Here is a 14,204-nt window from a genome sequence, read left to right on the forward strand (position 1 = left end):
CCTACTCTAGAACCAGCCTGGAATTTCCCTGCAGCATAGCCCTCTATTTTTCTAAGCTCCACGTACCCAAGAGTCTCTTAGAAGACCCAATCGCATCCGTCTCTACCACCTTTGCTGGCAGTGCATTCCACACACCCACTACTCTCTGTGTGAAAAACTCACCTATGACATCCCCCTTGTACCTACTTCCAAGCACCTTAAAACTATGCAACATACATACAAGTTGCTGGTGAACGCAGCAGGCCAGGCAGCATCTCTAGGAAGAGGTGCAGTCGACATTTCAGGCTGAGGCCCTTCGTCAGGACCTTAAAACTATGCCCCCTTGTGTTAGCCAGTTCAGCCCTGGGGAAAAAAAGCCTCTGGCTACCCACACGATCAATGGCTCTCATCATCTTATGCGCCTTTATCAGATCACTTTTCATCCTCCGTCGCTCCAAGAAGGCTAAGTTCACGCAACCTATTGACATAAGACATGCTCTCCAATCTAGGCAACATCCTTGTAAATCTCCCCTTGCACTCTTTCTACAGAATCCACATCCTTCCTGTAGCAAGGCGACCAGAACTGAACACAATATTGCAAATGGGGTCTAACTAAAATCTCATATAATGTAACATTACCTCATGGCTCTTGAGCTCAATCAATCCCACGTATGATAAATGCCAACACACCATAACCCTTCTTAACAACATTGTCAACCTGCACAGCAGCTTTGAGTGTCTTATGGACATGAACCCCAAGATCTCTCAGATTCTCCACACTGCCAAGAGTCTTACCATTAATATTATATTCCGTCTTCAAACTAGGCTTACCAAAATGAACCACTTCACACTTATCTGGGTTGAACTCCATCTGCCACTTCTCAGCCCTGTTCTGCATTCTATCGATGTCCCGCTGTAACCTTTGACAACTCTCCAGACTATTCACAGTAACCCCAACTTTTGTGTCATCAGCAAACTTAATAACCCACCCTTTCACTTCCTTATCCAGGTATTTATAAAAATCACGAAGAGGAGGGGTCCCTGAACAGATCCCCGTGGGACACTACTGGTCACTGTCCTCCATGCAGAATACAAATCATCTACAAGCCAATTTTGGATCCACAAAGCAAGGTCTCCTTGGATCCCATGCCTCCTCACTTTCTGAATGAGCTTTGCATGGGGAACCTTATCAAATACCTTGCTGGAATCCATATACACTACATCCACTGCTCTACATCCATCAACTTGTTTTGTTTTGTTGAACTTGAGACAAAGTTGGTCCACTTGAGTATTAGGTGGTCATCTATGAATGGTCATCTATGAATGGAGCTAATAGAGATGGGGGAGATCTTAAATGGATTCTTTGCATCTGTACTTACTCAGGAGATGGACAGAGTGTCTATAGAACTGAGGCAAAAAGGCAGTGAGGTCATGGACCATACACAGATTACAGAAGAGGATGTGCTTGCTGTCTTGAGGCAAATTAGAGTGGATAAGTGGACTTTATCTACAAGGACTTCAGTAAGGCCTTTGACAAAGTCCTGCATGGAAGGCTGAATCAGAAGGTTCAGTCGTTCAGCATTCAGGAAGAAGTAGTAAACTGGATTCAATACTGGCTTAGCGAGCAAAGTCAGAGAGTCGTAGTAGATGGTTGTCTCTCTGACTGAAGGATTGTGACCAGTGTGGTGCTGCAGTGACTGGTGCTGGGTCTGTTGTTTATCATCGATATTGATGATTTGGATGATAATGTGATAAACTGGAGCTGCAAATTTACAGATGACACCAAGATTGGGGGTGTAGTGGACAGCAAGAAAGGTTATCAAAGCTTGTAGCGGGATCTGGACCAGTTGGAAAAATGGCAGATGGAATTTAAAGCAGACAAGTGAGATGTTGTACTTTGGGAGGACATATCAGGGTATGACTTAAATGATGGAGCATTTGGAGTGTGGCAGACCTACGTGATTTGGCTATTTATATCCAGGTCCACAATTCTTAGAAAGTGGTGTCACAGGTAGATAGAGTTGGAGAAAGAACTTTTGGAACATTAGCCTTATAGGCCACAGCATTTATGAAGTGAGCAGAGGTGCTGGGATGTTATGTTGAAGTTGTATAAGATGTTGATGGCCAACCATGATCACCAGCCCCCATAAGACCATTAGATACCAGGGTGGAACTCGCTGCTGCATTCATGGCTTGTTTTGAATCTGCCCCCTTTTCATCAGTTCTAGGCTCAGTTTCAGGTTCACTATTCACAGTAGTCCTGGTAGTGACGAAGCTGCTTCTTTAGCTGGAGAACGAATTTGTGATCCCGTTTTGTTCACACCTTTACCAGCGATGTAGCCTTGTATACTCCCCAAACACTGAGAGTGCAACAATCTTTACTTGCCTTTCAATAAAATCAACCATGTTAAAGTAAACTTATGGTTGTGCCTTTCTTACAGTTTGTACACTGTCCAACTCTATCCTTTTCTAAGTTCATCGGGCAATTAATTTTCCACAATCTTCATATTAGCTGGCACGTTCAACTCATGCATGCCTTGCACATCTTCCATTCCACTGCAACAACTTATAAGAGACTGTAGTCTTGAAGAGCTTTTGTGTCTCTGATTTGACATGTGGCCATGAAGGAGTGCTTTCCATGTAAGCTGAAGTAATTTTGTGCTCATCACCAAAATGTTCCTGTAGTAAAGCAGAGTCCTTTAGATATGCTTCCTCCTGATCAGTCCACTGGCAACTTTTAACAAGCTCTCTAGGGTAACCTCTAGTGTACTGTTCCAGAAAATAGAGACAGTCACCATAACCTTCAGTCCTGTCCTCAATGCTGTTTTTGAAAGCCCTCAAATGAAGGATACTGCAATGTGTTGTTACATCACTATGCTTGATATTTCCATATGGTTTCCAGCACGGCACTTAGACCTTTATCATCTAAAACGAGAGTGTCTTCGTACAGTAAATCAATATCTCAGAAGTATCCTGTGCTGTTGGAAATGGCACAGGTTCAGAGTGCCTCCTTGGTGCAGACTGACAGTGAGCACCCTGAACTACCCCGTGGGGTTCAAACTCGTGATTCATAGACTTTTGATTCTCAAATGTATCCACCTTGACATTGAGTATGCTGAATTTTCTGTTCCATGTCAGCATAGGAGCTCTCACCAGGAGCTGCCTTGCTGGAACACGTTTAGCACCCATAGCACTTGAAACTCTTAGTACTTTAACTCTGGCCATCCTGGGTGCAACTTCTTCCTCAGCTTAAGCTGCTCCATTTTCCTTTGAAGTTGCTTTTCGCCTCTTTGAAGCTGTTACATTTTTTTCTTCCAAAGTGTGTTTATCCCTCAACAGCCATTGTCTTACATACAACTCAGCTAAATCAGCCTCCATTCTAAAGTGTACCAATATGGTATCAGAGGCACGGGATGTGATGCATGTGTGTTAGAAACGCTGCCTTCTGCCTGTTCTTTGTCTTTGTAAATATTTTCAATTCCTTCAGGTCAATGACCTTCAACATTGCATGATTGTTTAATTTTTCTAAGTCTTGGCTTCAAGCTCACTGCTTCCAGCTGAACTCATTTTGTCTTCCATATGTCTACGAAGGTTCTCAGTCATCCAGGTCATTGTATATCAAGTAGTAGTAGTAAATCAAAGCCACTGAACTTGCTGTGTTGTCTAGGAGACGCTTCGCCATTCATCCGCACCACACTCACTCCACACCACATCCAAAATTCCAAGGACTTTATCAAGGTTATATGAGGTTACAACTTTATTTACATCCATGTCCACTTCAGAAGCTATCAAGACAGTAAGAAAATGGTTACGTCAGGCTAGTACCCTGGACAGTAGAACCACACTCAACTCGGATCTACTCAACCTTTGACTCAACACTACCTATTTCAAATACAAAGATATCTTCTACAGGCAGAAACACGGTTGCACCATGGGTTCACCGGTGTCTCCTATTGTAGCCAAGGCATACATGGAAGAAGTAGAAAGGACAACCTTGAATACCTTCCATGGAACATCACCCAGTCATTGGTTCAGGTATGTGGATGACAGCTTGGTCAAGGTCAAAATCCATGAGGTGGAAGCCTGCACAGAATACATCAACTCGGTGAATATAACATCAAATTTACACGAGGAGACGTCAAGAACAATAAACTGTGCAGTACTTATCAAAGAAAATGGACATCTCGATGTTGAAGTTTACAGGAAACCAACCCACATGGATCAATACCTACAGTTTGACTCTCATCACCCATTAGAACAACAAGTTAGGGGTTATCAGAACACTACATCACCGCGCCAAGAATGTGTCACCAACATTACAGCTAAAGACAAGGAACGCAAGTATTTGAGAGAAGCCTTGAAGGCTTGCGGCTACCCTGACTGGACCTTCATCAAGACAGCTACAAGAACCAGCAGGGACATCAGTCCAACAGACAGAGGTAAGGAGCAAGCAGACAGAAAAACATAGTCATCCCAAATGTAGCTGGAGTTTCAGAGAAACAGAAGGATTTTCAACAAACTCCAAATCCCTGTGTTTTTCAAACTTATAAACACACTCAGCTAGAAACCTGTCCAGCCCAAGGATCCTACGCCCAAACATAAACAGAACAATATTGTATATGCTATCCAATGCAATAAGAACTGCACAGATCTGTATATCAGCGAGACAAAACAACCACTTCACAAACGGATGACCCATCATAGGAGAGCCAACACCTCAGGTCAAGACTCGGCTGTATATCTACACCTGGAGGACAAGGGACAAGTTGCACTACCTTGGTTTACAAAGTATTATTTTACCTTGTTCCTCCTCATTGAGTAATGAATATTTTAACAATATTCAAGACAATCTTTCGCTGTATCCTCGTACATGTGACAATAATGAATCAATGCCATGTGAGGAGATAGGAATTAGAAAGGGCCTGTACAGTCTGAGATGACCTCACAGAAATGTACAACTTTCTTCTGAGGCTCAGCAAGGGAGATGAGGAGTGATAGTTCCCCTGCCTGAGATGTCTAGAACAAGGAGTATCTGCCAAACTGCGAGGGCTCACCGATTCAGGATGAGATGAGAAGACATTTCACCAGCCAAAGTGCAATGAACCTTTGGAATTTTCTACCTCAGAGCCGTGGGGGGCGGGTCCTTACTAACACCGCAAGTAGGCTTAGGCCAAAGAGCTAACTGAATTGCTCAATGACCCACTCCTGCCTCTGCTTCTGTCAGGAATGACTTGTTAGTGTTCAGAACCCCTAACCGCTGAAAAAGAGAGCAAGTCATTGAGCCATGGTCAATGAGCCAGGCACTCTCATTGATCTTTGTGCCCAAGTTACAGACCTGACCACAAAATGCTGCAGGAACTCAGCAGGTCTGGCAGTATCTATGGAAAAGAAGAAAATGTCGACATTTAGGGCCAACACCCTTCACCAGGACCAAACTCGGAGGCACTCATTTATTCAGAGTGCTTGCAGGGGAATGCATACCCATCCCTACAGTACCCAGAGCTCACGGCAACATTCCTGAAATAATTGGCTATTGCTACTGATCCAAGAATACACTAGCCATCTGGCAACATGACTTACTTTGGAATTTTTGTTTGAAATCGGTTGTTGACCTGGATCCGACCTTTCTTATCAAGTTCAATCCCCATCTCCTGCAATCCCAGATTTTCTGTGAAGGGACGGCGTCCAATGCTGACCAGCAAAACGTCACAAGTGAGCACATCTGCTTTTCCACCGGCTGCAGCCTCAAAACTAGAGGGAACAGACGTGACACTTTAATCAATGTCTGTCACTACATGGCTCTCCAATTTGGTAATTACCACACAGCCTGAATCTAATCCACACAAATGCTCATTTCACACATACCTCACATCAATCTTTCCATCAGCTCTTTTTGTCGCTGCTGTAACCTTTGTGTTAAGCTTGAACTTTAAACCCTGCTTCTGAAGAATGCGCTGAAAGTTCTTTGAAATTTCCATGTCGATCCCAATTCCCCCAACGTGTCCAAGGAATTCGATAGCTGTCACTTCCGAGCCAAGCCGTTGCCACACAGAGCCCTAGAAACAACTGAGGGTTACAGCTCTGACACAATGCCCTTTCAGTGTTGATGCCGGACTTAACATCGTACCAGCACTGGTTCACTTATTCCCAGTCAGCAGAATTGCAGATCATGACACACCTAGCACAAACTCACAGTGTAGACTCTTGAACAGAATGCTTAGGCTTCCTGGTAGTGCATTAAACCACATATTGCTCAATGACTTAGAGGCAGAAGGAAGTGGGAAGGTACATGTTGCTTACATGTGTCCTAGACTGGAAACAAATCCAAGTGCTCCTGGTCAAAGAGACAAGCTTTCAGATAATCTGCTTCCTTCTCTTTCAGAAGTATAAAGGGTATTTTTTCAACGCACCCAGAAATCATTGTGTACACAGATGTACAAAAATATAAGATTTTCCCCACACTGGAAGTATCTAAAGCTAGAGGACGTCAGTTTGGAGTGAGGGATAGGGGATTTAGAGGATATCAGGGGAAGAAATGCTTCTCTGCCTGGGGGTGGTCCAGGCAAATTCGCATTGCATTAAAGCATCTGGACAAGCACTTCAAAGGACTCTTTGCAACTCATGTTCTCAGTAAGTTTTTATTTGCACACTGGCTGTTAATAGTCTTTGTTTATGTATAGTTTGAATAAATTCCATTGTATTTCTTCATTTTCCTGTAGATAAATCGCAAGTTAGTATACACCAATAAATACACTGATAAAAAATTTTACTTTGACCTTTAATCACTAAGGCACGGAAGGTGATTGGTGATAAGACAGGATTAGTGCAGAGGGGTAGTACTGGCATGTATATGTGCGCAAAGGGTCTGCTTCTGCATTGCTCTTCTCTCATGACTCAAATTTATATGGTGGCAAAGAATTTTACTGCTGTACCACTGAGAGCATACTCACCAAGTGCATCTCAGTGTGGTATGGCAATTGTCCCGTATTGGACTGCAAAGCACTCCAGTGTGTGGTGAAAATTGCCCAACAGATTATCGGCATCCAATTGCCCACCATTGAGAACATCTACCATAAATGCTGCCTGGGCAGGCAAAAAGCATTATGAAGGATGCATCTCACCCTAAACATGGACTTTTTACTCTCCTCCCATCCGGTAGGCGTTACAGGAGCCTCTGCTCCCGCACCAGCAGGCACAGGAAGAGCTTCTTCCCTGAGGCTGTGACCCTGCTGAACCTCACATCACAGCGCTGAGCAGTATTGCACTCATATTGTACTGTCTCAGTACTTTTATATTTGTGTGCTGTAGCACTTACTTTCTATTCGCAGTTATTTTGTAAATAATACTTCTTTGCATTTCTGGTCAGATACTAACTGCATTTCATTGGCTTTGTATCTGTACTCGGCACAATGACAATAAAGTTGAATCTAATCTAATTGGCAAAAGGATTTCTTGTGCTGACTGATATAAACTTACTCCACGGTTAATATAATCCTTCTCTGCTACACAGCCTACAGCCCTCTAACTTTCTTACATCCGAATGCCTATCTAAGAGTTGTTTAAACGCCTCTATTGAATCTGCCTCCACTACCACCACCAGCAGTGCAGTCCAGGCACTACTCTCTTTGCAAAAAAATCTATATCTGACATCTCCCTAAACTCTCACCCGCACCCCCTCTCCGCCCTCCCCCCAACACTCACCTTAAATGAAGTTTTGAACTAGAATTCATGGCCTGGAAGCAGGGAATTAGATAAGAAGATGAAGCTGAAGAAAACTGCAGGGAAGTGGGAATAATTGCTGAGTTTCACCAGACCAAAATCTGATGATTTGCTTCTGTACCACCCTATGATCAGACAGGTCCCCAGATCTGTGGCTCTGACATTATATAAAGAATATCTTTCACCTACAGTTTAGTTTCTTACCAGTTCAACGCCAATGACACCAGCACCAATAACTACCAGCTTCTCAGGAACCTGCTTCAAAGATAAGGCTCCTGTCGAAGACACAATGGCCTCTTCATCAATCTGTGAAAATACCGGAATAATGCCGTTAATTTGAAAGCACTGCAAGCATTCAGCAGGTCAGGCAGCATTGGTGAGAGAAGCAACAGTGTCAGTGTTTTGACCTGGGACACTTCCTCAGAATGAGGTAAAGAGTAGAGGAGTTACCAACTTTAAAATCATGATGGTGGGTGGAATGAGGTGCAAGACAAGAGTCCACATGACATTGTGGAGAAATTAGTAGTGATCTTTCCAGAATCACTAGACTCTGGATTGATTCCAGAGGACTGGGGAAACGTCATTACAGCTCAGGGGAGAATGCGGAGTTCAAATTCTGTACCTTCAATAAGGAGTTAGTACATTCTCCCTGTGAATCATGTGGGTTTCTTCTGAGTGCTCATGTTTACCAGTTAGTAGGATAATTGGTCACTTCACATTGCCCCGTGATTAGGCTATGGTTAAGTAGGTGGGTTGCTGGGCGGCTTGGCTCATTGGGCCAAAACAGCCTGTTCCACAAGTCATCACTAAATAAATAAATAAATAAATAAATAAAATCTTTCAAAAGGTGGGGGATGGGGCCAGCAAAAGAAAAAGGAAATTACAGAACATAGAATAGTACAGCACAATACAGGCCCTTCGGCCCACAATGTTGTGCCGACCCTTAGACCCTGCCTCCCAAATTATAGGCCAATTATCCTGACTTCAGTGGCTGGAAAGATGTTGGAGTCCATTATTAAGAATGAAGTTCGGGGTACTTGCAGGCACATGATAAAATAGATTAAAGTCAGCACGATATTCTAAAAGGGAAATCTTGTCTGACAAATATGTTGGAATTCATCAACTATATTACAGGTAGGATAGACAAACAGGAGTTAGTGGATGTCATTTACTTGGATTTTCAGATGGTGCTGCACATGAGGCTGCTAAACACGATAAAATCCCATGGTATAACAGTAAAGATATTAGCATGGAAAGAAGGTTGGCTGACTGGCAGAAAGCAAAGAGTAGGAATAAAGGGGGCCTTTTCTGGTTACTGCCGGATGACTAGTGGTGTAAAGGCAGCGGGAGAGGTATATGGAGGGCCAGATAGTGTTGAGGAATTGGTAATGGATAACTTCTTTTCACGATACATGTCAACAATTTGGATGATGGAATTGACAGCTTTGTGGCCAAGTATGCAGAAGAACTTAGATTGAGAGAACAAGCAAAGAAGTGGCTGATGGAATATAGTATGGTGAAATGCAAGGCCATGCACTTTGGTAAAAGGAATAAAGGCAGACTATTTTCTAAACAGGAAGAAAATTCGGAAATCAGAGGTTTAAAAGGGCTTGGGAAGTCCTCGTGCAGGCTCCCCTAAAGGTTAACTTGCAGGTTGATTTGGTGGTAAGCAACCCAACTGTAATATTAGCATTCATTTCGAGAGGACTCGAATATAAAGGCAAGGATGTGATGCTGAGGCTTTATAAGGCATTGCTCAGACTGCACTTGGGAGCATTGTGAATTTTGGGTCCCATATCTAAAAGGAGAGGGTTCAGAAGTGGTTCATGAGAATGATTTCAGTGTGTTAATGTATGAGGAGCATTTGATGGCTTTGGTACAGTACTCACTGAAATTTAGAAGAATGAGGGGAGATCTCATTGAAACCTATTGAATATTGAGAAGCCTAGATAGAGTGGATGTGGAGAGGATGTTTCCTACACAGGGGGAGCCCAGGATAGAAACATAGAAAATAGGTGCAGGAGTAGGCCATTCGGCCCTTCGAGCCTGCACCGCCATTCAGTACGATCATGGCTGATCATCCAACTCAGAACCCTGTACCTGCCTTCTCTCCATACCCCCTGATCCTTTAGCCACAAGGGCCATATCTAACTCCCTCTTAAATATAGCCAATGAACTGGCCTCAACTGTTTCCTGTGGCAGAGAATTGCACAGATTCACCACTCTCTGTGTGAAGAAGCTTTTCCTCATCTCGGTCCTAAAAGGCTTCCCCTGTATCCTCAAACTGTGACCCCTCGTTCTGGACTTCCCCAACATTGGGAACAATCTTCCTGCATCTAGCCTGTCCAATCCCTTTAGAATTTTATATGTTTCAATAAGATCCCCCCTCAATCTTCCAGATTCCAGACAGTATAAGCCTCGTCGATCCAGTCTTTCATCAAATGAAAGTCCTGCCATCCCAGGAATCAATCTGGTGAACCTTCTTTGTACCCCCTCTATGGCAAGAATGTCTTTCCTCAGATTAGGGGACCAAAACTGCACATAATACTCTAGGTGTGGTCTCACCAAGGTCTTGTACAACTGCAGTAGTACCTCCCTGCTCCTGTACTCAAATCCTCTTGCTATGAATGCCAGCATACCATTCGCCTTTTTCACCACCTGCTGTACCTGCATGCCCACTTTCAATGACTGGTGTACAATGACACCCAGGTCTCGTTGCACCTGCCCTTTTCCTAATCGCCACCATTCAGATAATAATCTGTTTTCCTGTTCTTCAGAGGGTCAGAGGGCACAGCCTGAAAATAGAAGGACACTCCTTTTGAACAGAGAAGAGGAGGAACTTCTTTAGCTCGAGGATGGTGATTATAGAATCCATTGCCACAGGTGGTTGTAGGGGACAAGTCATTGGGTAAAATTAAAGCAGAGGTTGATCAAGTTCAAATTTATTGTCATCTGACTGTAGATATACACAACTAAACAAAATAATGTCCCTCCAGACCACAGTGGACAAAACGGTTATCACACAGCACATAAACCAAAATATTACCATAAGTAAGTTAAATTACAATTCAAAATGAATGTAGTGCATAGCACTGGGACATTCTCAACGGTGCTTCTGTATAAAGAAGTGGGAATGGGGGTGGGATAGAAAGTGTAGATGTTGCTGTGCCTTGTTGACTAGTGAGGTGGTGTTGTGGATGCAGGTTAGAAAGTCCATTATGAGAAGACCAAGAAACTTCGTGCTTTACCCATGCTTTCCTGAAGTCCACATTGAGACTCAGGTTGACTTCACACCACATGACAAGCCTCTCTACCTCCTCTCTATATGCCAACTCATCATTGATGAGGCCAATCACTATAGTTATCATCAGCGAATTTGAAGATGTAGTTTGAGCTGAGTCCGGCAGTACAATTACAAGTCAGCAACAGGCTAAGCCCATGTTGTTGCCAACTGGGACTGACTGGGGTCTTTCTGTCAAGAAGTCCAAGATCCGGTTACAGAAAGTGTTATTGAGTTTCAATGAGGACAGTCTGCCCAGCAGCCTCTGAGAGACGACCATATTAAATGCCAAGCAGAACTCAATGGACAACATCTTGGCTTATAAATGGGCAGTATGAAATGGAGGGCTGAGGCCACAGCATCATCTGTGAACTGGTATGAGTAGTGGGTGAACTAGAAAGTGGGAATTTATATGATCCATTATCACTCAAAGCACTTTATGATTGTTGGTAAGTTCTCAATTAGTCAGGGTGTCAAAGGTTATGGGAAGAAGGCAGGAGAATGAGGTTGAGAGGCATAATAAATTAGCTATGATGGAATGGTATACATTGCATAGAGGTGGATAAAGATTTTTACTCCCTTGGATGTAAGAAAATACAACTACCAAACTCCCGAGGCCTGACAAAGTGTATTCCAGGACATTGAGGGTAGCAATGGAAGGAATTTCTGAGGCTGAGGCAGAGATTTTGGCATCTTCCTTAACAACAGGTAGAGGAAGAAAAGGTTGACTGATGTTCAAAAGGCCTGTGAAGACAAGCCAGAGAACCACAGGCCAGGGTGAGCCCAACATCAGTTCTGGGGAAGTTACTGGAAGGGGTTCTGAGACACAGGATTTATCTGCATTTGGAAAATCACAGGCTAGTTAAGGACAGTCAGCATGGTTTTGTGTGGGAAATTGTCTTGCAAATTGAATTGAATTTTTTGAAGATCAACACTGGTGCACCTCAGTGGTGTGTGCTTAGCTCACTGCTCTACTCTCTATATACTGTGTGGCTAGGCACAGCTCAAATACCATCTATAAATTTGTTGATGATACAACCATTCTTGGAAGAATCTCAGGTGGTGACGGGAGGGAGTATAGGAGCTTCCTAGTGGAGTGGTGCCGCAGCAACAACCTGGCACTCAACGTCAGTAAGACGAAAGAGCCGATTGTGGACTTCAGGAATGGTAAGACGAGAAGACACATACCAATCCTCATAGAGGGATCAGAAGTGGAGAGAATGAGCAGTTTCAAGTTCCTGGGTGTCAAGATCTCTGAGAATCTAACCTGGCCCCAACATATCGATGTAGTTACAAAGAAGGCAAGACAGTGGCTATACTTCATTAGAAGTTTGAAGAGATTTGGCATGTCAACAAATACACTCAAAAACTTCTATAGTCGTACCGTGGTTCTGACAGGCTGCATCACTGTCTGGTGTGGAGGGGCTACTGCACAGGACCGAAAGAAGCTGCAGGTTGTAAATCTAGTCAGCTCCATGTTGGGCACTAGCCAACAAAGTAACCAGGATATCTTTAGGGAACAGTGTCTCAGAAAGGCAGCGTCCATTACTAAAGACCTCCAGCACCTAGGGCATGCCCTTTTCTCATTGTTACCATCAGCTAGGAGGAACAGAAGCCTGAAGGAACACACACAGCAATTCAGGAATAGCTTCTTCTCCTCTGCCATCTGATTCCTAAATGGACACTGAACCTTTGGACACTACCTCACTTTGCTTAATACACAGTATTTCTGTTTTTGCACATTTTTAAACAATCTATTCAATATACGTAATTGATTTACTTGTTTATTATGTTTTATTTTATTTTTTTTTTCTCTCTCTGCTAGATTATGTATTGCATTGAATTGCTGCTGCTAAGTTAACAAATTTCACTTCACGTGTCGGTGATAATAAACCTAATTCTGATTCTGAGATGGTGAGATCAAATGGGACCCAGGGTGGATATAAAACTGGCTTGGTGTAAGAAGTCAGAAGGTGGCAGTGGAGGCCTTTGACTAGTGGTATGCTGCAGGGATCAGTGCTGAATCCCCTTTGTTTTTCATATGTATTAACAGTTTGGATGAGAATGCAGGTGATATAAAAACATGCTTGTAATGACACCAACACTGGAATGGTGTTCAGTGAAGCAGGTGGCCTAAGATTACAACAGGATCTTGATCAATTGGGAAATGAGTGAAAGAATGGCAGATGGAATATACAGTGCCTCTTAAAAATGACTCACTCTCCTTGGAAGTTTTCATGTTTTATTGTTTTACAACATTGAATCATAGTGGATTTAATTTGGCTTTTTTGACACTGATCAACAGAAAAAGACTCTTTTCTGAGCGGAAACAGATCTCTACAAAGTGATCTAAATTAATTGCAAATATAAAACACAAAATAATTAATTGCATAAGTATTCAAACCCCGTTCCCCCCCCCTTAATATGACACACCAAATCATCACTGTGCAAACAAATGGTTTTAGAAGTCACATAATTAGGTAAATGGAGATCTGCTTTTGGAGACCTGATTATAGTAAAAATACATTTGTACCTGGAAGGTCCAACTGCTGGTGAGTCAGTATCCTGGGAAAAGCTACACCAGGAAGACAAAAGAACACTCCGAGCAACTCCGCAAGAAGATTACTGAAAAGCACAAGTCAGGAGATGGATACAAGAAGATTTCCAAGTCACTGAATATCCCTTGGAGTACAGTTTGGTCAATCATTAAAAAATGGAAAGAATATTGTACAGCTATAAATCTGCCTAGAGCAGGCTGTCCTCAAAAACTGAGCAACCATACAAGAAGGGGACTAGTGAGGGAGGCCACCAAGAGACCTGTGACAACTCTGGAGGAGTTACAAGCTTCAGTGGCTGAGATGTGAGAGACTGCGCATACAACAACCGTCGCCCGGATGCTTCACCGGTCACAGTTTTATGGAAGAGATGCAAAGAGAAAGCCACTGTTGAAAAAAAAAATTCACATGAAATCTCAGCTAGAGTTTGCCATAAGGCACGTGGGAGACTCTGAAGTCAGCTAGGAGGTTTTTTGGTCTAATGAAACCAATTTGACACAAAACAGTCAAGGAGATGATCAGTGTGAATAAAGCCAAATGAAATCCACTGTGGTTTAATGCTGTTAAACAATAAAACATGAAAACTTCAAAGGAGGGTGGCACTGTAATTTAGACAAGTGCAAAGTGATGGATTTTTTGGGGAGTTAACCCAGGACTTACAGTGTGATTAA

The 14,204-nt window shown here is 43.0% G+C and overlaps 1 protein-coding gene across 1 annotated transcript in view; it reads right to left on the minus strand.

Annotated features, from left to right (window-relative positions):
* Positions 1-14,204, minus strand: part of dldh (dihydrolipoamide dehydrogenase) — a 56,548-nt gene that overhangs the window by 20,988 nt on the left and 21,356 nt on the right. The window contains exons 8-10 of the mRNA XM_072240953.1: positions 7,903-8,004; positions 5,845-6,035; positions 5,560-5,730 (exon numbers count right to left, since the gene is read on the minus strand). Coding sequence (XP_072097054.1) covers positions 5,560-5,730; positions 5,845-6,035; positions 7,903-8,004 — 464 coding nt within the window. The remainder of the gene's footprint in view (positions 1-5,559; positions 5,731-5,844; positions 6,036-7,902; positions 8,005-14,204) is intronic.

The sequence above is a fragment of the Mobula birostris genome, chromosome 23, assembly GCF_030028105.1.
Source record: "Mobula birostris isolate sMobBir1 chromosome 23, sMobBir1.hap1, whole genome shotgun sequence".
Lineage (NCBI taxonomy): Eukaryota > Metazoa > Chordata > Chondrichthyes > Myliobatiformes > Myliobatidae > Mobula > Mobula birostris.